General features: G+C 42.2%; 1 protein-coding gene across 1 annotated transcript; it reads right to left on the minus strand.

Annotated features, from left to right (window-relative positions):
* Positions 1–21,558: 21,558 nt before the first annotated feature.
* Positions 21,559–25,387, minus strand: KIF4B (kinesin family member 4B). Its single transcript, XM_010360554.2, has one exon. It carries the CDS (start codon positions 25,286–25,288, stop codon positions 21,584–21,586), a length of 3,705 nt encoding a protein of 1,234 aa, XP_010358856.1. The 5' UTR covers positions 25,289–25,387; the 3' UTR covers positions 21,559–21,583.
* Between the last annotated feature and the right edge of the window lie 233 nt (positions 25,388–25,620).

Here is a 25,620-nt window from a genome sequence, read left to right on the forward strand (position 1 = left end):
TCCTGCCTCAGCCTCCCAAGTAGCTGGGACTACAGGCGCCCGCCACCTCGCCCGGCTAGTTTTTTGTATTTTTTTTAGTAGAGACGGGGTTTCAACGTGTTCGCCAGGATGGTCTCGATCTCCTGACCTCGTGATCCGCCTGTCTCGGCCTCCCAAAGTGCTGGGATTACAGGCTTGAGCCACCGCGCCCGGCTCTATCTTCTTTTATATATACACATCTTGAAATTTTTTTCATAATAAAAGGCTATTTATTTATTTTGAGACAGGGTCTCCTCCAGTTGCTCAGGCTGGAGTGCATTGGTGTGATTTTGGCTCACTACAACATCCACCTCCCAGGCTCAAGCCGTCCTCTCACCTTAGCCTCCCAAGTAACTGGACTCCAAGTTAACATAGCCGGAAGTGGCAGAGCTGTGTCTCAAACCTAAGTAGTTTGTCTCTAAACTTCTTCCCACTATTCTTGGGTTTAATCAGAATTCCTTCCACCACTCCATGCTGGGTTATGCTGTAATAAGATGTACAGAGAGAGCGCACAAACATTTTAGGTAGACGAAATGGAGAAGATGAAACTAACATCAGTAGTTTGTCCTGCAGGGATTTCTAGGACTGACAAACACAGAGGGAAAAGCCTATGGCATTAATAATTTTGTCACTAGACAACGATTGCATTCATACAAATGCATGAAATTTGCCTACTGTAGCCATTTTCCAGACAGAGCTTTCTGCTCCCAGGCTGTGGGTGTTTACATTTGACAGTATGAAGCCCAGCTGTAGCCTTCAGTCCTACTGAAGGCCTCTGAGCCTCCTCTGGCAGTTTTTCCCCACTCACACTCACCCTTAACTGCAGTGTGGAAGGCTACAGAAGCCAAGGCTCTCACATGAGACCCAGCTACATCTTTTCTCCTCCCAGAGGTGCTCTGTGGCATCATGGAAAACTGGGCTCTCATTCCCAGTTCCGGCAGTAATTCACCAAGTAACAAGTGAGGCATTCAACCTCTCTAAGCCTCAGTTTTCCCCTCTGTAACATAAAAGGGTTGGACTGTGTCCAGAACTGGTGGGTTCTTGGTCTCGCTGACTTCAAGAATGAAGTCGCAGACCCTGGCGGTGAGTGTTACAGTTCTTAAAGACAGTGTGTCCACAGTTTCTTCCCTGTAGGTGAGTTCATGGTCTCGCTGACTTCAGGAATGCAGCTGCAAACCTTCGCAGTGAGTGTTACTACAACTCTTAAACGCAGTGCGTCTGGAGTTATTCATTCTTCCCGGTGGGTTCGTGGTCTTGCTGGCTTCAGGAGTGAAGCTGCAGACCTTTGCAGTGAGTGTTACAGCTCATAAAGGTGGAGTGGACCCAGGGGCAACAAGACTGATTGTAAAGAACAAAAGAATAAAGCTTCCACAAATAGAAGTGCAGTGGAGCAGGGTGCCTCTGGTGGGCTCAGGCAGCCTGCTGTTATTCCCTTATCTGACCCCACCCACATCCTGCTGATTGGTCCATTTTACAGAGAGCTGATTGGTCTATTTTATGGAGAGTTGATTGGTCCATTTTACATAGTGCTGATTGGTCCGTTTTGACAGACTGCTGATTGGTGCATTTACAATCCCTGAGCTAGACACAGAGTGTTGATTGGTGCATTTACAATCCTCTAGCTAGACATAAAGGTTCTCCAAGTCCCCACTAGACTCAGGAGCCCAGCTGGCTTCACCTAGTGGATGCCACACCAGGGCTGCAAGTGGAGCTGACCCCCAGTCTCACACTGTGTGCCCGCACTCCTCAGCCCTTGGGCAGTCAATGGGACCAGGCGCCCTGGCGCAGGGGGCAGCGCTGGTTGGGGAGGCTCGGGCTGCGCAGGAGCCCACAGTGGTGGAGGGAGGTTCAGGCATGGTGGGCTACAGCTTCCCAGCCCTGCCCCACAGGGAGGGAGAATGTGAGCACCCGGCCGGCCGGCACTGCTAGGGGACCCAGAGCACTCTCTGCAGCTGCTGGCCCAGGTGCTAAGCCCCTCACTGCCCCGGGCAGGCGGCGCCAGCCAGTGCTCCGACTGCGGGGCCTGCCAAGCCCGTGCCCACCCAGAACTTGCGGTGGCCCGGTTCTCACCCTGCGCCACTCCCTCCACACCCCCCCCCCCAAGCAGAGGGAGCTGGTTCCGTCCTCAGCCAGCCCAGAGAGGGGCTCCCACAGTGCCCTGGCAGGCTGAAGGGCTCCTCAAGCGCTGCCAGAGTGGATGCAGAGGCTGAGGAGGTGCCCAGAATGAGGGCTGCTAGCACATTGTCACCTCTCAGGACCACATGAGATTTAGAAAAGCACATTCTTCTCTGACAAGGTATGATTACATGAAATCCAAAAAGATTTTCTCTTTGTGTTCTATCAATCAGTGAAGTCAGAGAAGTAGAAAGACATTGTAAAAAAATTAACAGAAACAAGAAACTTCTATAAACCTAATAAAAAACTTGTTATAGACTGAACGTTTGTTTCCCCAAAACTCACATGTTGAAATCCTTCTAATCTCCAATGTGATGGTATTAAGAGGTGATTATGTGATGAGGTTGGCGCCCTTATGAATGGGATTAGTACTGTTATAGGAAGAGACACAAGAACTCACCGTCTGTCTCCTCTCTGGCCTGTGAGTACACAATGAGAAAATAGACATCTGCAAACCAGAAAGCAAGCCCTTACCAGATACAACAACTGCTGGCACCTTGATCTTGGATTCCCAGTCCCCAGAACTGTGAGAAATAAATTTCTGTTGGTTAAGCTACCCAGGCTATGGTATTTTTCTTATAGCAGTCCAAACTAAGGCCAAAAATTAAATAATATGTGTGTGTATATATACACATATATCATATTTATATATTTCACAATAGAGTGTTTGAGTACCACATTATTTTTTGTTACTATTGGACTCAGAATATCAACAGATTAGGGTTTCTACCTCAGCTTTGCAAAGCACTAGCTACGTGACCTCATTGGTTGTAATAACAATAATAATTAATATCCCTTTAATACTGCATATATGTTACAAACATAACACTCTCCTGTCTCCCTCTGGGGCAAGTCACATGAACTCAGCTCATCTATCATGACAAGTGGGAGCACATGTAATACAGTGCCTGTAACATTACAGATTCTTGGCAAAAACTTTTTGAAATTGTGTCACGTTATTTTGAACAATGTGTAAACTTATTCATGATTATTACTCTATAAACATCCAGGCTTATACAAAGTTTGCAGCCACCTACTGTGGAAAAAAATCTATTCAGATATGCTTGTCTTTACATTCTTGAAAACTAATGTTTTTAAATGTCACCTTATATCTTCTGGGTTGTTCATTACAACAGCAATAATAGTGATAAATGTGTTATTTCCATGTTTTCTATTACAATTCCAAAAAATTTCTCACAAACTCAGGTAGCCCATTATAAGATGCCACAAAGATCAAATAAGAAAAATATATAAAACATCCATGGGAGGGATATCCTCCATTGAAAAGTTAAAGCCAAAAATCGAGGATTTTTAAATGATGTGTATCACAACTAGATGGTTCTTTGCTCTTACCAGGCACTCAAGTGTTAATGACAATATTTTGTCACCATCGTGAGCATGCTCTTTTGATTGGATTTTAATTACAAGCACACCTCATTTTATTTCATTTCACTTTATTGTGGTTTGCAGATACTGAATTTTACAAATTGAAAGTTTATGGCAACCCCCCATTAAGCAAGTCTATTGGCACTGTTTTTCTAATAGCATGTGCTCATTTCATGTCTCTGTGCCGCACTTTAGTAATTCTCATAATATTTCAACTTTTCATTATTTATTATATCCATTGTAGTGATCTGTGATCAGTGACCTTGGATGTTACTATTGTAATGGTTTTTGGGTGCCATTAACCACACCCATATAAGACAGTGAACTTAATCAGTAAATGTTGTGTGTGTTCCGACTGCTCCACCAACCAGCCATTCCTGTCTCCCTCTCTCTCCATGGGCCTCTCTATTCCCTGAGACACAATAATATTAAAATAGGCTAATTAAGAAACTTACAATGGCCTTCAAGTGTTCATGTGAAAGGAAGAGTTGCGTGTCTCTCACTTTAAGTCAAAAGCTATAATTTATTATGCTTAATGAGGAAGGCATATCAAAAGCCAAGACAAGCAGAAAGCTAGGACTCTTGCACCAGAGAGTCAAGTTGTGAATGCAAAGGAAAAGTCCTTGAAGGAAATTAAACATACTGCTACAGCAAACACACAAATGATAAGAAAGTGAAACAGCCTTATTGCTGATACAGAGAAAGTTTGAGTGGTCTAGATCGATGATTAAAGCAGCCACAACATTTCTTAAAACCAAACTTAAAAACCTAATCCAGATCAAGGCCCTAACTCTCTTCAATTCTATGAAGGCTGAGAAAGGTGAAAAAAGCTGCAGAGAAAAGTTGGCAACTAGCAGAGGTTGGTTCATGAGGTTTAAGGAAAGAAGCCATCTCCATGACATAAAAGTGCAAGGTAAAGCAGAAAGTGTTGATGTAGAAGCTGCAGCAAAGTATCCAGAAGTTCCAGCTAAGAAAATTGATGAAGGCTATACTAAACAACAAATTTTCAATGCAGAAAGGAAGCCTTCTATTGGAAGAAGATGCCGTCTAGGACTTTTATAGCTAGAGAAGTCATGTAGACCAATGGAACAGAACAGACAATCCAGATACAAATCCACACATTTATAACCAATTCATCTTTGACAAAGGTGCCAAGAACTTACCATGGGGAAAGGATGGTCTTTTCAATAAATGATGCTGGGAAAACTGGATAAATATATGCATAAGAATTAAAACTAAGAAACTTAGAAAATATCTTGAGACAAAAGCAAAAATGCAACATACCAAAACTTACGATATGCAACAAAAATAGTACTAAGAGGGAAGAACAAGAAAAGGAAGAAGAAACTAAGCCCAAAGCTTTTAGAAGGAAAGAAACAGTAAACATTAGAGCAGAAATAAAATAGAGAATAGAAAAAAAAAAGAACAGTTAGTTTTTTGAAAAGATAGACAAATGTTTAGAAGGAAAGAAAGAAGACTCAAATAAATACAATTAGAAATTAAAGAGGAAACATTACAACAGATGCCACAGAAATAAAAGGAATCATAAGAGAGTACAATGAACAATTACATGCCAACAAACTAGATAACCTAAAAGAAATGGAGAAACTCCTAGAAAAATACAATGTACCAAGACTGAGTCATGAATAAATAAAAAGCCTGGACTTAAAATCTTTGTCAATGGGGAGGGGATTATGGCAGACAGGAGGCAGGACTAGATTGCAGCTCCAACTTGAAAAGAGCAGTGTGTGGAGGCTTGCATCATGAATTTTTGCTCCAGAATGACTTCAGGAGTAAATCAGGAAGCCTGAGAGGACCGAGGACCCACAGACTCCCTGAAGGAAGTGGATTGCTCCTGTAGGACCCAGGAGACAACCCAAATACTGTGAGTGCCCAAACTGTGGAAGTGGGAAAGGGAGACTGTCCACCCCCGAACACACCCCTCACTGAGGAAACTGAAGGCCTAGATTACAGGAGAAGATTTTGACCTTACCTGGAGCTGAGTCAATTTAGAGAGCTGAGTGAAATACAGGGGTAGAGAAAGCAGCAGGAAAAGCCCTGGGAGCTCATTGGGTCTCCTAGGAAGTCATTTTTGTCTGGACTCACAGGGGTCCTTCAGGAGGAGAGGCCAGAGGCACTGGGAAAAGCCCACAGGGAAAAGGAAATCTCCAGCTGAACTTTGTAGCAATGGCATGCAGACTTCACAGGCGTGGGGAGAAGGAAAGTCACGTTTGCTTTCGCAGCTGGAAGATGGGTAGCCTTGAGCAAGTTCTCAACCCTGCTCGCCCACTGCCTGAAAACAGACTCAGTGTTGTTGGGTGGTGGGGAAACAGTGGGAGTGAGACCAGCCCTTCAGATTACGTGGGAGCTGGGTGAGGCCTGTGACTGCTGGCTTTCCCCTACTTCCCTGACAACCTGCATGACACAGTAGAGACAGTCATAATCCTCCTAGGAATATAACTCCAGTGACCTGAACCTCACCCCCATCCCCACAGCAGCCACAGCAAGACCCGGCCAAGGAGAGTCTGGTCTTAGACACACCTACCCCTGCCCCCACCCAGTGGTCCTTCCCAGCCCACCCTGGTAAGGGAAGACAAAGGGCCTAAACTCTTAGGAGTTCTAGGGCCCCACCCACTGCCTGTTCCTCCACATACTACCACAGCTGATGCTCTCTGGAAAGCACCACCTCCTGGCAGGAGACCAATCAGCACAAAAATAGTACATTAAACCACGGAAGCTAAGAACCCTCGCAGAGTCCATTTCACACCCCTGCCACCTCCACTGGAACAGATGCTTGTATCCATGACTGAGAGATCCACAGACAGTTCATAGTACAGGACTCTAGGCAGACAACACCTAGTACAAGCCTGGAGCCAGTAGACTTGCTGGGTGACTAGATTCAGAAGAGAGATAACAATCACTACAGCTCAGCTCTCAGGAAGCCACATCCCTGGGCTTCCTGAGAAATGGGGTGAGTATTACATGAAGGGAACACCCCAGTGGGACAAAAGAATCTGACAATAGCCTTCAGCCCTAGACCTTCCCTCTGGCAGAGCCTACCCAAAGGAGAAGGAACCAGAAAAACAACTCTGGTAATATGACAAAACAAGGTTCTTTAACACTCCCCCCAAAAAAATTGCACTAGCTCAACAGCAATGGACCCAAACCAAGAAGAAATCCCTGATTTACCTGAAAAAGAATTCAGGAGGTTAGTTATTAAGCAAATCAGGGAGGCACCAGAGAAAGGTGAAGCCCAATGCAAGGAAATCCAAAAAATGATACAAGAAGTGAAGGGGAAAATATTCAAGGAAATAGATAGCACAAATAAAAGAAATCAAAACTTCAGGAAACAATGGGCACACTTATGGAAATGCAAAATGCTCTGGAAAGTCTCAGTAATAGAACTGAACAAGTAGAAGAAAGAAATTCAGAGAGCGAAGGTAAGGCTTTCAAATTAACCCACTCCAACAAAGACAAAGAAAAAAGAATAAGAAAATATGAACAAAACATCCAAGAAGACTGGGATTGTGTTAAACAATCAAGACTAAGAATAATCAGCATTCCTGAGCAAGAAGAGAATTCCAAAAGTTTGGAAAACATATTTGGGGGAATAATCAAGGAAAACTTCCCTGGCCTTGCTAGAGCCCTAGACATCCAAATAGAAGCACAAATCCAATAGAAGCACAAAGAACACCTGGGAAATTCATCGCAAAAAAATCATTGCCTAAGCACATGTGATCAGGTTATCTAAAGATAAGATGAAGGAAAGAATCTCAAGGCCAGTGAGACAAAAGCACCGGTAACCTATCAAGGAAAGCCTACCAGATTAACAGCAGATTTCTCAGCAGAAACCCTACAAGCTAGAAGAGATTGGGGCCCCATCTTCAGCCTCCTCAAACAAAACAATTATTAGCCAAGAATTTTGCATCTAGTGAAACTAAGCTTCATATGTGAAGGAAAGATACAGACTTTTTCAGACAAACAAATGCTGAGAGAATTCACCACTACCAAGCCACCACTATAAGAACTGCAAAAAGGAGCTCTAAATCTTGAAACAAATCTTGGAAACAAATCAAAACAGAGCCTCCTTAAAGCACATATCTCAGAGGACCTATAAAACAAAAATACAATTTAAAAAACAAAAACAGAAAACCAAGGTACACAGGCAACAAATAGCAAGATAAACGGAATGATACCTTACATCTCAAAAGGCCTAAATGCTCCTCTTAAAAGAGACAGAATTGCAGAATGGATGATAATTCACCAAGCAACTATCTTCTGCTTTCAAGAGACTCACCTAACACATAAGGACTCACACAAACTTAAAGTAAAGAGTTGGAAAAAGACATTTTGTGCAAATGGACACCAAAAGCAAGTAGGAGTAACTATTCTTATATCAGACAAAACAAATCAGCCGTTTAAAAAGACAAAGAGGGACATTATATAATGATAAAAGACCTTTTCCATCAGGAAAATATCACAATCCTAAACATATATGCACCTAACACTGGAGCTCCGAAATTTATAAAACAATTACTAATAATCCTAAGAAATGAGATAGGCAGCAATGCAATAATAGTGGGGAACTTTAATACTCCACTGTTGATGACACTAGACAGGTCATCAAGACAGAAAGTCAACAAAGAAACAATGGATTTAACTATACCCTGGAACAAACTGACTTAACAGATATATAGAGAGAGAGAATATTCTAACCAACAACTGCAGAATATACATTCAATTCAACAGTACATGAAACTTTCTCCAAGACAGGCCATATGATAGGCCACAAAACAAGCCTCAACAAATTTAAGAAAATTGAAATTATACCAAGCACTCTCTCAGACCCCAGTAGAATAAAACCGGAAATCAACTCCAAAAGGAACCTTCAAAACCACGCAAATACATAGAAATTAAATAACCTGCTCCTGCATGATCACTGGGTCAAAAATGAAATTCAAGATGGAAATTTAAAAATTCTTTGAACTAAATGACAACAGTGACACAACCTATCAGAACCTCTAGGACACAGCAAAGGCATGCTAAAAGAAAAGTCCATAGCACTAAATGCCTACATCAAAAAGTCTGAAAGAGCACAGAGAATCTAAGGTCACATTGCAAGAAATTAGAGAACCAAGAACAAAGCAAACCCAAACCCAGCAGAAGAAAGAAAATAACCAAGATCAAAGCAGGGTTAAATGAAATTTAAAGAAAAAAATACAAATGATAAGTGAAACAAAAAGCTGGTTCTTTGAAAAGATAAATAAAATTGATACACCATTAGCAAGAATAACCGAGAAGAGAGAAAATCTAAATAAGCTCAATAAGAAACAAAACAGGAGATATTACAGCTGACACCACAGAAACACAAAAGATCATTCAAGGCTACTATGAACACATTTACATGCATAAACCAGAAAACCTAGAAGAGATGGATAAATTCCTGGAAAGATATAACCCTCCTAGCTTAAATCAGGAAGAATTTAGATAACCTGAACAGACCCATAACAAGCAGCGAGACTGATAGGATAATTTTAAAAATACCAACAAAAGAAAATCCAGGACCAGACAAATTCACAGCAGAATTCTACCAGACATTCAAGGAAGAATTGATACCAATCCTATTGACACTATTCCACAAAACAGAGAATGACGAAATCCTCCCTAAATCATTCTGTGAAGCCAGTATCACCCTAATACCAAAACCAAGTAAGGATATAACCAAAATAGAAATCTGCAGACTAATATCCCTGATAAACATAGATGCTAAAATCCTTAAGAAAACACTAGCTAACCAAATCCACAACATATCAAAAAGATAATCCACCATGATTAAGTGAGTTTCATACCAGAGATGCAGGGATGGTTTAACATATCCAAGTCAATAAATGTGATAAACAACATAAACAGAATTAAAAACAAAAATTACATGATCATCCCACTACATACAGAAAAAGCATTTGACACAATCCAGCATCTCTTTATGATTAAAACTCTCAGCAAAATCAGCATATAAGGAACATACTGCAATATAATAAAAGTCACCTATGACAAACCCACAGCCAACATAATACTGAATGGGAAAAAGTTGAAAGCATTCCCTCTGACAACTGGAACAAGACAAGGATGCCCACTGTCACCACTCCTCTTCAACATAGTCCTAGCCAGAGTAATCAGACAAGAGAAAGAAATAAAGGGCATCCAAATCGATAAAGAGGAAGTTAAACTATCACTGTTTGCTGATGATATGATCCTTTACCTAGAAAACCCTAAGGACTCCTCCAGAAAGCTCCTAGAACTGATAAAAAAGAACTCAACAACGTTTCCAGATACAAAATTAATGTATGCAAATCAGTAGCTCTTTGATACACTAACAGCAACCAAGCTGAGAATCAAATCAAGAAATCAACCCCTTTTACAATAGCTGAAAAAAACAAAAATAAAATTCTTAGAAGTATGCCTAACCATGCAGATGAAAGACCTCTACAAGGAAAACTACAGAACATTGCTGAAAGAAATCATAGATGACACAAACAAATGGAAACACATCCCATGCTCATGGACGGGTAGAATCAATACTGTGAAAATGACCATACTGCCAAAAGCAATCTACAAATTCAATGCAATTCCCATCAAAATACCATCATCATTCTTAACAGAATTAGGAAAAAAATTCTAAAATTCATATGAAATCAAAAACTAGCCCGCATAACAAAGCAAGACTAAACAAAAAGAACAAATCTGGAGGCATCACATTTCCTGATTTCAAACTATACTATAAGGTTATAGTCACCAAAACATCATGGTACTGATGGGCACACAAACCAATGAAACAGAATAGAGAACCCAGGAATAAAGTCAAATACTTACAGCCAACTGATCTTTGGCAAAGCAAACAAAAACATAAAGTGGGGAAAGGACACCCTTTTCAACAAATGGTGCTGGAATAATTGGATAGCCACATGTAGGAGAATGAAACTGGATCCTCGTCTCTCACCTTATACAAAAATCAACTCAAGATGGATTAAGGACTTAAATCTGAGACCTGAAACTATAAAAATTCTGGAAGATAACATTGGACAAACCCTTCTAGACATTGGCTTAGGCAAGAATTTCATGACCCAGAACCCAGAAGCAAATAGAATAAAAACAAAGATAAATTGTTGGGACTTAATTAAACTGAAGAACTTCTGCACAGCAAAAGGAACAGTCAGCAGAGTAAACAGACAACCCACAGAGTGGGAAAAAAATCTTCACAATCTATTCATCTGACAAAAGACTAATATCCAGAATCTACAATGAACTAAACAAATCAACAAGAAAAAAAAAAATCCCATCAAAAAATGGGCTAAGGACATGAATAGACAATTGTGAAAAGAAGATACACAAATGGCCAACAAACATGAAAAAATGCTCCACATCACTAATAAACAGGGAAATGTAAATCAAAACCACAATGCGATACCACCTTACTCCTGCAAGAATGGCCATAAGCAAAAAATTAAAAAACAGTAGATGTTGGCATGGATTCGGTGAACAGGGAACACTTCTACACTGCTGGTGGGAATGTAAACTAGTACAGCCATTACGGAAAACAGTGTGGAGATTTCTTAAAGAACTAAAAATAGAACTATCATTTGATCCAGCAGTCCTACTACTGGGTGTCTACACAGAGGAAAAGAAATCATTATATGAAAAAGATACTTGCACGTGTATGTTTATAGCAGCACAATTTGCTATTGCAAAAACATGGAACCAACCCAAATGCCCATCAATCAACAAGTGGATAAAGAAACTGTGGTATATAGACCGGGCAAGGTGGCTCACGCCCATAATCCCAGCACTTTGGGAGGCCAAGGCAGGTGGATCACCTGAGAGCAGGAGTTCAAGACCAGCCTGGCCAATATGTCAAATCCCCTATCTCTACTAAAAATACAAAAATTGTCCAGGTGTGGTGGTGCATGCCTGGAATCCCAGCTACTTGAGAGACTGAGGCAGGAGAATTACTTGAACCTGGGAGGCAGAGGTTGCGATGAGTCTAGATCATGCCATTGCACTCCAGCCTGGGCGACAGAGTGAGATTCCATCTCAAAAAAAAAAAAAAAAAGAAAGAAAAGAAAAGAAACTGTAATACATATACATATTTTATATATATGTATATGCATGTATGTATGTGTGTGTATATATGTGTGTGTGTGTGTGTATATATATATAATGGAACACTACTCAATCATAAAAAGAAATGAATTAATGGCATTCACAGTGACCTGGATGAGATTGGAGACTATTATTCTAAGTAAAATAACTCAGGAATGGAAAAACCAAACATTGTATGTTCTCACTCACAAGTGGGAGCTAAGCTATGAGGATGCCAAGGCATAAGAATGACACAATGGACTTTGGAAACTGCGGGGGAAAGGATGAAAAGACGGTGAGGGATAAATGACTACAAATTCACAAATCACCACTAAAGAACTAACTCATGTAACCAGACATCACCTGTTCCCCCAATAACCTGTGGAAATAAAAATTTTTTTAATCTTTGTAAAAAAATGAGTATAATAAATTTACATTTTCTAATGAAAAAAAAGTCTGAACCTATCACTAATAAAGGGATTGAATCAGTACTTTAAAAAAAAAAAAAAAAAACTCCAAACAACAAAAAGCCCAGGACCAAATTACTTCCCTGGTGAATTCTACCAAACATTTAAGGAAGCATTAATACAAATACTTCTCAAATTCTCCAGAAAATCTGAAGAGGAGGGAATACTTATAACCTCATTTAATAAGAAGAGCATCACTCTGTTATTATAGCTAGACAAAGATACCACATGAAAAGAAACTACAGGTCAATATCCCTGATGAATATAGAGGTAAAAATCCTTAACAAAAGGACAGCAGACCAAATTCAACAGTACATTAAAAGGATCATAAACCATGACCAAGGGGAATTTATCCCTGGAATGCAAGAATGATTAAACATATAAAAATCAATTAATATGATACACCATGTTAACAGAATAAAGGACAAAAATCACATGATCATCTTAAAAATGCAGGAAACATATTTGACAAATTCAATGTCCTTTAATGAAAAAAGAAAAAAACTCTCAACAAACTAGGAATCAAAGGAAATTGCCTCAATATAATAAAGGTCATACACTGGGCTCAGTGGCTCACGCCTGTAATCCCACCATTTTGGGAGGCCGAGGCGGGTGGATCACCCAAGGTCAGGAGTTCGAGACCAGCCTGGACAACATGGGGAAACCCCATCTCTACTAAAAATACAAAAATTAGCCGAGTGCGATGGCGGGTGCCTGTAATCCCAGCTACTCGGGAGGCTGAGACAGGAGAATTGCTTGAACCTGGGAGGCAGAGGTTGCAGTGACCTTAGATTATGCCACTGCACTCCAGCCTGGGCGACAGAGAGAGACCCTGTCTCAAAAAAATAAAATAAAATAAAAATAAAGGCCATATATGTAAAAACTACAGCTAACATTATACTCAACTGCAAAAACAGAAAGTTTTCTCCGTAAGAACAGGAACAAGACAAGGATGTTTACTCTCACCACTTCTGTGTTTTTTTTGAGACGGAGTGTTGCTCTGTCGCCCAGGCTGGACTGCAGTGGTTGGATCTCAGCTCACTGCAAGCTCTGCCTCCCGGGTTTACACCATTCTCCTGCCTCAGCCTCCCGAGTAGCTGGGACTACAGGCGCCCGGCTAGTTTTTTGTATTTTTAGTAGAGACGGGGTTTCACCTTGTTAGCTAGGATGGTCTGGATCTCCTGACCTCATGATCCGCCCGTCTCGGCCTCCCAAAGTGCTGGGATTATAGACTTGAGCCACCGCGCCCGGCCACTCTCACCACTTCTATTCATCATTTGGTTTTCAGTTGCGTGCAATCTCTTTTTCTACCCTACCCCTTCACTTTCAGTCTATATGTGTTTTTATAAGTGAAGTGGGTTTCTTGTATGCAGGATATAGTTGAGTCCTGTTTCTTTATTCATTCAGCCACTTTATGCCCTTTAATTGGAGAATTGAGTTCATTTACATTCATTGTTATTGATATCTAAGGACTTAGTACTGCCATTCTGTTGCTTGTTTTCTGGTTGTTTTATAACTCCTCTCTCCTTTCTTACTATCTTCCGTTTTGGTTCAGTGATTTTCTCTGGTAGTGTGTTTAATTTGTTGTTTTTTATTTTTAGAGAATCTATTATAGATTTTTACATTATGATTACCATTAGGCTTACACAAAATATCTTTTTTTTCTCTTTTTTTTTTTTGTTTTGTTTTTGTTTTTGTTTTTGTTTCTGTTTTTGAGATGGAGTCTCGCTCTGGCGCCCAGGCTGGAGTGCAGTGGTGCCATCTGGGCTCACTCCCTGCTCCGCCTCCCGGGTTCACGCCATTCTCCTGCCTCTGCCTCCCAAGTAGCTGGGACTACAGGCGCCCACCACTACGCCTGGCTAATTTTTTTTGTATTTTTTAGTAGAGGCGGGGTTTCACCGTGTTAGCCAGGATGGTCTCGATCTCTTGACCTCGTGATCCGCCCGCCTTGGCCTCCCAAAGGCTGGGATTACAGGCATGAGCCACCCGCCCGGCTCCTCACACAAAACATCTCATAGATATAATCAGATATTTCAAGGAGATGAAAACGTGGTCGGGCACGGTGGCTCATGTCCACAATCCCAGCACTTTGGGATGCCAACGTGGTCGGATTGCCTGAGCTCAGAAGTTTGAGACCAAGCTGGGCAACACGGTGGAACCCTGTCTCTACTAAAAGTAAAAACATTAGCCAGCCGTGGTGGCACATGCCTGTAATCCCAGCTACTGAGGAGGCTAAGGCAGGAGAATCGCTTGAACCCTGGAGACAGAGGTTGCAGTGAGCCCATCCCACCACTGCACTCCAGCCTGGGTGGACAGAGCAAGACTCCGTATCAAAAAAAAAAAAAAAAAAAAAAAAAAAAAAGGAGATGACAACTTACCTTAGATCACAACGAAAATAATCGAGACAAAGAAGAAAAACAGAAAATAAAACCTTCTACAGCTTAACTTCATTCCTCCACATTTTGATTTTAATTGTCTCAATTTGCATATTTTTATGCTGCCCAACTCTTAACAGGTTGCTATAGCTGTTATTGTTTTTGGTAAATTTGTCTTTTGAGCTTCATACTGGAGTTGTGAGTATGAAATAATATTACAGTATTACAGTACTCTGGGTTGGTTTGTGCAGTTAATTTTACCAGTGGGTTTTATACTTTCAATGTTTTGGCACATTCGTGTTCTTTTCTTTCAGATTTGAGAACCCTCTTTAGCATTTCTTGTTAGATAGATCTGGCAGTGCTAAATTCTCTTAACTTTTGTTTGTCTGGGAAAAAAAAACTTTATCTCCCCTTCAGATTTGAAAGATAATTTTGCTAGATATAGTATTCTTGAATGTCAGTTTTTTTTTCTTTTGGCACTTTGAAAATGTCATTCCATTCCCTCCTGGCCTGTATGGTTTCCACTGAGACGTCTGTTGCCAGATGAATTGGAGCTCCTTTATAAATTATTTGCTTCTTTTCTCTTTCTGCTTTTAGGATTCTCTCTTTGTCCTTGACCTCTGAGAATTTTATTATTATGTGACTTGAGGTAGTCTTATCTGGGTCAAAGCTGTTTGGTGTTCTCTGACCTTCCTGTGCCTGGTTATTTATATTATAACTTCGCCAAGTTTTTTAAAGTTTTCTGTTATTATTTCTTTGAATAAGCCTTCTACCTCATGCCCTTGCTCAGCTTCCTTATGAACATCCATAATTCTTAGATTTGGTCTTTTAAGGTAATATTTTTGTATCTTGTAGGCAATGTTGCTTTTCATCCTTTTTGTTTCTCCTCTGTTTGTGTATTTTCAAATAGTCATCTTCTAGCTCATAGATTCTTTTCTCCACTTGATCAGTTCTGCTGTTGAGACCCTCTAATAAATTTTTCAGTTTAGCACATATATTTTTCAGTTTCATGATTTGTTTGTTTTTTTTAATTATTTCAATCTCTGTTAAATTTTTCTGATAAATTTCTGAATTGCTTTTTTGTGTTATCTTGGAGATCCCTTAAAACTACTGTTTTAAATTCTTGCTCAGAGAGCTCACCATCTCATTAGGATCAGTTGCCGGTTCCTTGCTTTCTCTGTTTGGGGAGATCATGGTCCCCTGATTGCTGTTACTTCTTGTGGATGTATGTTTATGTATTTGTATTGCTTTAGTTATTTATTCCAGTCTTCTCTAACTGGCTTAAGTTTTTATTAGATGTGTTTGCTTAGATGTTGTTTACTATTTGGTCAGTGTCTCCCTTTTGGCTCTAGGTGGCACCTTAAGCCCACGTTCTCCTTAGCTCCAGTAAGTAATCGAACCACTGTCCTTCCTGAATGCAGAAGCTCCTAAAGGGGATATCCCAGCATGGTGGGAAGGCTGGCTAGGGTTTTGTGCCCAGGAGACCTCTGGAATGAACCACCTTCAGTGTGGTGCGCGACTGTGATTTGGCATCTCCTTTGGCCAAGTTACAGAGCAAAGTCTCCAGGTCTGGAAATGGTAGTCATAACTCCCACTTTGTCTCTGCCTATCTTCAGGTATATTTCTCTCTTCAGACACTCTTGATGCTACCCAGGGCTTAAGGAAGGGACAAATCTGCCAGGGCATCTAAGATGGTTGTTCACCTTAGTCTCACTGTTTCCAGTATAGAAACAGTGAGTTGGGGGGAAATATTTCAACATGCTTGGTGCTGGGTAGAATGGAGGGAAGAGCATCACAGATGTGGAAGTCCTATTCTCTTACTATTTGCTCAGAATATTTTTGACTTCTCTGAGGCCCTGGGAGCTATGTCATCTTCATATTTGAGTTCTGGGATATTTTTTGTGATAATCTCAGTACCGAATGTTTGTTTTTGGTTTTCTGTGAAGGGGAGTAAAGCCAGCTTTTTTTGGAACTGGAAGTCCTGTCAGTGAGCATCTTTATGATGGGTATTTCTGGACATTTATCTTGTTCCTTTTTGTTTGGAACATATTTCCCTATGTATTCATTTACCTTGAATATTTATTCATTTACTTTGACTTTCTGTGTTGGTGTCTGCTCATTAGAAAAAAAAAAAAAAGTCCACCTCTCCTAGTCTTCATGGACTGGTCTCATAGAGGAGAATACCTTCATCAACCAGCCCAGCTAGAAATTCTAGGGTCTCAAACCTTTATTGCTAATCCAACCCACTTTCCTTATTTTCAGTGACTCACAGGTACATTTGGTCTAGTTGGTGCTCTGAGACAAGTGAAAAATGAAGCCAATTCCTTGGGAAGCCCCCCAAAACTTAGATCATTAGACACTGTCCAGCTCTTTTCCTCTCCCAAGGAGCAGCTGGAATTTGAGTGTTGTTTTTTAACCTGCTCACTGTGCACCAAGCTGGGCGGGGGTGAGTGGTGACCAATTATGCGCTCGGTAAAAATTCTGTCTTTCTCTCACTAGTCCCCAGGTGACTAGAATGCTAGGTTCCATTCGTGCTCTGAGACAGACAAGAAAGAAGCCAGTTCTTGATCGGGTGCGGTGGCTCACGCCTGTAATCCCAGCACTTTGGGAGGCCGAGGCGGGTGGATCACGAGGTAAGGAGATCAAGACCATCCTGGCTAACAAGGTGGAACTCCGTCTCTACTAAAAATACAAAAAATTAGCCAGACGTGGTGGCGGGCACCTGTAGTCCCAGCTACTCAGGGCGGCTGAGACAGGAGAATGGCCTGAACTCGGGAGGCGGAGCTTGCAGTGAGCCAACATCTCCCCACTGCACTCCAGCCTGGGCAACAGAGCGAGACTCCGTCTCAAAAAGAAAGAAAGACAGAAAGAAGCCAGTTGTTTAGGCAGCACACAGAAAAGTTAGAGCATTGGATGTGTGGTCTAACTCTTTCCCTTCTCACAGAGAAGCTGGGAGATAGGGTTTTTCATTCACTAATTCAGGGCTGAGTGAGGAAATGGGGCTACCAAGACTGTCAACCTAAACCTCTGTCTGTCCGCAGGGCACAGTGGCTCACTCCTGTAATCCCAGCACTTTGGGAGGCCAAGGCGGGCAGATCACCTGAGTGAGTTCGAGACCAGCCTGGCCAATATGGTGAAACTTCATCTCTACTAAAAATACAAAAATTACCCAGGCATGGTGGCGGGTTCCTGTAGTCCCAGCTACTCGGGAGGCTGAGGCAAGAGAGTTGCTTGAATCTGGGAGGTGGAGGTTGCAGTGAGCCGAGATCGTGCCACTGCACTCCAGCCTGGACAACAGAGCAAGACACCTTCTCAACAAGCAAAAAACAAAAAATAAAATAAAATAAACCTCTGTCTCTGTTTACCCTAGCCGTCAGGCAGCTAGATTATGCTGGGTTCTACCAGCACTACAAGACAAAATCCAGTCATTTGGACAGTGCCTGCAAAAGGTGGGGCATTGGGTATGCAGACCAACTCTTGTACTATTCAGTACAAGAGTTTTTGTTTGTTTTTTTGTTTTTGAGACGGAGTCTTGCTCTGGCGCCCAGGCTGGAGTGCAATGGCGCGATCTCAGCTCACTGCAAGCTCCGCCTCCCAGGTTCATGCCATTCTCCTGCCTCAGCCTCTCGAGTAGCTGGGACTACAGACGCCTGCCCCCACGCCCGGCTAATTTTTTGTATTTTTAGTAGAGACGGGGTTTCACCATGTTAACCAGGATGGTCTCGATCTCCTGACCTTGTGATCTGCCCGCCTTGGCCTCCTAAAGTGCTGGGATTACAGGCGTGAGCCACCGCGCCCAGCCAAGAGCTAGGGTTTTTCATATGCTCACTCTGTGCTAAGCTGGGGTAGGAGTTATGGCAACTGTCAGCCCAAACCACTATCTTTGCTGTCTTCTAGGCGATTAAAGTATGCCAGGCCCTATCAGTGTTCCAAGACTGAAAAGACAGAAGGCAGTCCTCAGGAACCTCTGAAACAGCTGGGGCATTGGACATGCAATTCAATTCTTTCCCTCTTCAGGGAGAAGCTGGAAGCTGGAGGCGTGGTCCTTCTCGCTCTTACGGCACTGTGCCAGGGGTAAGGGTTGAGGTGAGAAGACGTCAAATTTTCCTACTGGCTTTGATGTGTCAAGTTTTGTACTCACCCAGGGTGAAAGAGCCTCTCAACTACTTTCTGTATTTCTCACAAAGGGAATTTGTCCATGAATTGTTGAATCAATGTATTTGCTGGGGGAAAGGAGAGTCTAGGGCTCTTATTCCACCATCCTGCTGCCTCAGTACTTTTTAAAAACTTTTTTCAACGAGCAAATATTTGCTGGACATCCATCCACTCTGCATCTGGCAACTAAGTAGGTCTTGGGACACAGCAGAATGTAAAACAGAAACTGCCCCTGCCCTCCGAAAAAGTATATTCTAGTAGCATAGGCAGACAGAAGCAAGTAAAGAAACAAATAAAAGAATTACAAATGGCATAAGTGCTACCAAAAAACGATGAGGAGATGACACGCAGAATAACAGTGAAGTTTAAGGAAAGAGGGGGAAACATTTCAGCTGAGATGCAAAGTGTAAGGCAAGAAGGCCATTAAAAGAGGTATGGCATTGTATAATTCCGTTTCTAGAAAACATCCAGAAAAACAAATATGTAGACATGGAAAGTAGATTAGTGGTTGCCTGGAGCTGCGGGTGATATGGGGAGTGACTGTTAATGAGTATGGGGTTTCTTTTGGGGATGATAGAATTGGATTGTGGTGGTGGTTGTACAACTCTGTAAATACATGAAAAAGATTACTGAATAGTACATTGAAAACAGTTAAATTTTATGATGTAAAATTATCTCAGTAAAGCAAGAGAGAGGGGGAAAGAAAGAGAGAATAATGACTGGGAAACAATCTTTTCTGAAGGCCCCCCGACCAGCTCTCATGAAACTCACAATGCTTCTCCTGGGTTGCTCAAGATTCTGATTCCTAAATTAAAGGGACTCTATAGGAGAAGACAAAGGGTTTGTTTTTGTTTGTTTGTTTGTTTTTTGTTTTTTGTTTTTCCTTATCTTTTGGGTTGCTCTGACTCAAAATAGGGAACATACATTAATTACTAAGATTGCTACTTCACATGATCCTATTTGCATTATAAGTATACTGTTCCTGAATTCTGGTTCACATAAAGAGAAAGAGAGAGAGAGATGGGAATATTATCGCAGGTAGAGGGAACTGCAGGTACAAAAGTTCTCCACATGTTGGGAAGGCATGTGGCATGTGTGAGGAACAGAGAGAACACCCCTGATCTGGACACAGAGAGAGGTAGGAAAGTAAGAGAACTGAGCAGCCAGATCACATAAGGTCTCCTAGGTCATGGCAAAAATCAAGTTGCTTTCAACTTTATAAAATAGGCCCATGCCATTATTTCCTAAAGTTATTAATGTTTTATTAGGTTGGTGCAAAAGTGATTGCAGTTTTTGTCATTACTTTCAATGGCAAAAACCACAATCACTTTTGTACCAACCTTAATAATAAAGAAACAAAGGACAGAGTATAGAGAAATGATGCCAACCTGCTGTTTTATAATGTGCTGCCTCATACTTTCTCCCATTTGCTCTGCCCAATAACTCACCCCAAAGAATCTACTTTGTTAACTTCAATTATCAGATGAGGAAATTGAAACAACTTCCCCAAGTTGATACAGCTATTAACATGAAACTTAGGAATTATTTTTATTTATGAATGAATTATCCTTACCTTTCTAATACCTGGTTTACCAAAATCCAAATTGCCAATCTCCCTCTATCAGTAATCTGCCACAGCATAACAAATTACTCTAAGACGTAGTAACTCAGCCTTTAACATTGCTCAGGAGTCTATGGGTCAGCTGGTGATTGTGCTGATCTGGACCTGACTCAGCCGATCTTCACTGGGCTTGCTCATGGGTTTGCAGTTACCTGATTGGTCTAGGGTGACCTCACTAACATGTTGGTCAATTGGCTGACTGGTCACTGGGGCAAAGGAAGTAATTGGGTCACATCTCTTTAATCATGCAGCAGGCTAGCTGAGGCTTTTCATACGACAACAGCAAGGTTCCAAGAGAAGAAGTGGAATGCTTAAAGACCTAGGCTTAGAAGGCCACATGGGGTTGCTCACGCCTGTAATCCCAGCACTTTGGGAGTCTGAGGCTGGTAGATTGCTTGAGCTCAGCCTGGGCAACATGGCAAAACCCCATCTCTACAGCAAGTATAAAAATTAGCTGGGCATGGTGGTACACTCCTGTAGTCTCAGCTACTCCAGAAGCTGAGGTGGGAGGGGGGCGACAGAGCCAGACCCTGTCTCAAAAAAAAAAAAAAAAGACTTCGGTTTAGAACAGACACCTATCGCTTTTGCATTCTATTGGTCAAAGAAAGTGACAAGGCCATCAGAATCTAAAGAAAGTGGCAAGGCCATCAGAATCAGGTATCTTTGCAATCTACCAAAATCCCGTTTCACAAATAGCAAGGGTAAGTTGTTCCTAAAGTACTAATGATTAGGAACTATATCTAGAGTCCTGCTGTTCCCTCTGGTCACTGCTAGGTACCCACAGACACCTCTGGTTATAAGGAAGCACAAAAAAAAAAAAAAAGATTATTATATCTGTTCATCAATTTGCCTGCTCCTTCTACATCCCCTTAGAGATTCTTCTGCAGAGCATCTGGCTTGACCCCTCCACCCGGGCCATAGCCAAACCAGATGAATGCACAAGGTGGACATTGGACCCAATTGGGCCAAAGAAACTCTTTTTCCCAGGGCTCCCATAACAAATGACATGTCTGGGAGGCTTGAAACAACAGAAATTTATTCTCTTACTGTTCCAGAGGATGAAAATATGAAATCAACGTGTTGGCAGGGTTGGTTTCTATGGCAAGCCCAAAGGAAAATTTGTTCCACTCTTCTCTCCTAGCTTCTGGTAGTTCCTGGTATTCCTTGGCATCCTTTGACTTGTGGCAGGGTAACTCCAATCTTTTCCTCTATCTTTACACAGACTGGAGGTAGAGATGATGACTCCAACTTCAGTGGGCTTCTCCTTTGATAGGGGAGCAGCCAGAGAAGAAGCTGGTGTTGCTGGCCAGAGCTCGTTTCTTTTTCTTCCCTGGAGCCTTATTTTGTTGGTATTCTGTTGCTCCATGTTTCAATTCTGGGAGGTCAAAAGAGGAGGGAGCTGGTGCAGTCTTCTTTGACAGCACCTCCTCCATGTCACATATCTCTTTCAGGATCTTGCTATTGGGGGTGGCACAGACAGGGTTAAAGAAGCTCAATCCTGGGGTCACCTCGGTAGGATCCTCCAGTTTGAAGGAGCCTTCAGAATCCTGGGTCCATTCAACATTGCCCAAGCCATCCTTGCCTTGCTGGCGGTTCCGACACTTTGTGGGGTCACAGCTACAGTCCACACCACAGTCTGACTTTTGCTTCCTGCACCCACACTGCTTGTTCCCACACCAGCCCTTGCAGGAACACCCCTGGATGTTCTTCCTGGACACCTTAACTAATTTTGTTGGCTTCCATTCCTCATCATCCCCCTCATCACTGTCACCATCACCATCACCATCCTCATGATCATCCACAGAATGCTCTGAACAATATTTTAGATCCTCGATGTCCATGCTTTGTTCCAGGAACTTTTCTTTAACACGAGAAGGTTTTGGCTTAGGTGGGATATATTCAAAAGAAGAGTCTGGAGATAGAAGGGTATCATTAGGAAGATGTTTCTGTCTGCTGGTTACCTGAAGGAGGGTCAGTTTCTGCTTGATGATTTCATTCTCTTGGAGAAGTTGCTGATTTTGCTCACACACTTCTCGCATCTTCTCAAGTTCTTCATCCTTACACTGCAGTGTGCTCAGTAGCTGCTGTTCCTTTTCACTGAATGACTTCTCTAACTGCTTCTCTGCTATTTGGCTTTGCTGCAGCTGGCTGAGAAGGTATAGCACCTTCTCTTGGTGCTGTTGCTCCATTCTGATCAGCTCAGCTTGTAACTCTGTCTCTATCTCAGAAAAATGATTTTGTTCCTCAAACAGCATCTTCTGCATGTCAGCACAGCTGGCCTTGCTCTGTCTCAGGCTGTTTTCAAGTTTGGTGACATGTATTTTAGAGGAGATCAGCTCTCCAATCAAATATTTCAGGGCACACTTGGCTTCCAGAATGGTGGCAATATTCTCCCAGCATTGTTTTGGCCTGTCTTCACTTTCTGCATCCAGCAGCTTCTGCTGTAGGTCAGCAATCTGAGCACTCCTGAGTTCCATTTCAGTCTCTAGGCTTTCAATCTGCTTTGTAATACAATTTTCTGACTCCAAAACTTGACTATTCACCTCAGTAAGGGAGAATGTACGCTTCCGGAGTTTAGGAGGTGGATTCTCCTGAGATTCCTTTTTTTCTTTGAGTTGAACCACATCCTGAGCCAGGATCTTTCTATCTTCAAGGAGGTCATTCAGATGGTGTTTGGCTTCCTCAGTACTAACCATAACCTCAATTTCATTTCCAAGCCAATTCCTCACTCGAGCTGCAGTGCCTTCCATTCCATGGCTCTGAGTCTCTTTCCGCTTATCTGTGAACTCTCGTTGTTTCTGGAGAGCATCCTTGAGATGCTTGTTGGCAGCTGCTGCCTCCTCTGTTTTACGTCTGAGCACACTGGATTGTTTCTGGAAGTTTCTTTCAAGTTTGAGCAGCTCATATTGCCTCTTACAGTCTCGTTCTTTTAACTGTATTACTTCTTTGTCTTTTTTCTGCTTCCACTGTCTAAACTTCTCAGCATCCTCTTTCATTTGACGCATTAACTGTACCCGCTGGTTTTTCATCATCCGTATCTCCTGGTTCAGCTTGGAGACAGTACGTTCTGTGGATTCCTTTAGTTTCAGAAGTTTGGACTGCTCATTCAGCTTCTTCTTCAGATCAGCTATTTGACCCTCCAGCTCCTGGAGACGTTTGCGGCAGCGCTCACTCAACTTGGCTTGGTTGACATCCTTCTTTGCTGTCTGAAGTTCGAGAACCAATTCTTCCTTTTCCTTTTGCAAATTGATGACTTCTAATTCTAGATTTTTTATGTTATCCTGGTATTGAAACTGAATGGGCTGTAGTTGGCTGTTGTTCTGAGTCATCTTCCTAACTAGGGCCTCTTTCAGTGCTAGGGCGTTATTCAATTCAGCCACCTCCTTAGACAACTGAGCTTGATGGAGAGCATGCTGAGTGGTAAAAGCGTCAGAAGACTTGCTCATCTCTGGACTGGTTTCCACTTGAGCTTTGTGTTCCACCGCAGTATCTATGGTTGCAGCCATGCAAGCAACCGTTTCGTCTGATAACTGGGTAATCAGTTGCTGCAGGTTACAAATTATCTCTACATTTTCTTTCAATTCCTGGTCTTCCAAAGTCTCCACTAGCTTTTGAAGATCCAGTTTGCAGGCCGCATGCTGCCTGAGCTCTTCTAGCTTGGCGTTCAGTTTTTCATTCACTTGCTCTGTCAAAATGATCCTCTCCAACATCTGGGCTGTCTGACCAGCTGCCTCGCTCAGACCACGACTTAATTTTTCATTTTCCTCTACCAGGGACTGATTCTTCTCCATCAGGGATTGTAGATTCTCTGATGGTTCTGCATTTATAGATCCAGGCAGGGTACCTCCATGGGCTTGTAGCAACAAGACTTGTAGCTGTTGTACCTGTTGCTTTAGATGATTAAGTTCAGCTGTGTGGGGATCAATATTAACAATAGGTTTGTTCTTGATTTTTCTTGCTCTGTCAGCATAATGAAGGGTACTTAATGTTTCCTCTAGATTGGAGTCAGCAGGACTCACACAGGCTATCATAAGAGTGTGGCTATTACCTCCTAGAGAATCTTGAAGCAGTCGAGTTAACTTGGAATCTCTATAGGGCACAAAGCCACCCTTTTTGTCATCTCTAAGAGCACTGATTACATTTCCCAAGCATAGGAGGCCTCGGTTAATATTAATACCCTCTTTTAGACGATCCCCTTCAGCCTTGGTTTTCTTCTGTCTTTCTGATCCAGCGAGGTCTACGAGATGCAACTTGGAGCGAAAGCTGCTATTCTTGTCACTTTTCTTTCTTTGTTCTAGGGAGATAGTAAAGATGGCATGAGATCGGGACGACTGGGAGTTCATAGCTGTGGAGGCCACAGTCCTAGAGTTGTTGCCCTGCTCCAAACAGGAAACAGTATCCAAGGCAACTAAAACAGTCTTCTCAGTGAGTCCCACAATCTTTATACCTTCCTTAGGATCCTCCCGTATATTTATTTGAGCTTTCTCACGAGATGGGCATAGAAGATCCAAAATTTCTTCATTGTAAATCTCTAAGTAAGACACTTTCAGAGTAAACTCAAAGTCACTCTTTTTATCAATTTCTTTGAAGAGCAGTTGTATTACCCTAGGAATAATGCCAACTGTTGGTTCATTCTCCTGCTCTGTGGTGTATGCACCTCCCATTGAATACGTTTTTCCAGAGCCAGTCTGCCCATAGGCCAGGACCGTTGCATTATATCCTTTAAATACACCTTTTATGAGCGGCGCTACTGCTGTATTGAAGACTTCTTCCTGTTCAGTAGAGGGGTCAAACACAAAATCGTAGGTGAAGGATTTATCAGTACCAACCACCACCTGAGGCTCCCCGGGCACGAAGGAAAGGCACATCTGGCAGCCCTCGCTAATCTCTTTGGGGACCAGAGGGCGACAACGCAGTGCCACTCTTACAGGAATTCCCTTCACCTCTTCCTTCATGATCCTATCTCAGCACCGTGTCAAACTAAATGTCCCTTCCCCGTTCAACCGGGGTCTCCGGCCGCCCTGTCTCCGCCGGAGCTTTAACCGCCAAGTTTCAAATCCCTCCCAGAGACGCCAACCAATTACAGTGCAGAAGGCCAAGGGCGGAGCGCGCACATCTGCGCGCGCAGGCCGGCACGGTGGGAAGGGGAGGGTAAGTCCAGAAATTTTGTTTTAACCAACAACAGAAAAATGTCCTGGAACTAATAAGTGAGTATAGTATAAACTTGCAGGATACAAGGTTAGTATACAAAAGTAAATTGGTTTCCTATGTACCAATAGTGAATAAG

The sequence above is a fragment of the Rhinopithecus roxellana genome, chromosome 3, assembly GCF_007565055.1.
Source record: "Rhinopithecus roxellana isolate Shanxi Qingling chromosome 3, ASM756505v1, whole genome shotgun sequence".
Lineage (NCBI taxonomy): Eukaryota > Metazoa > Chordata > Mammalia > Primates > Cercopithecidae > Rhinopithecus > Rhinopithecus roxellana.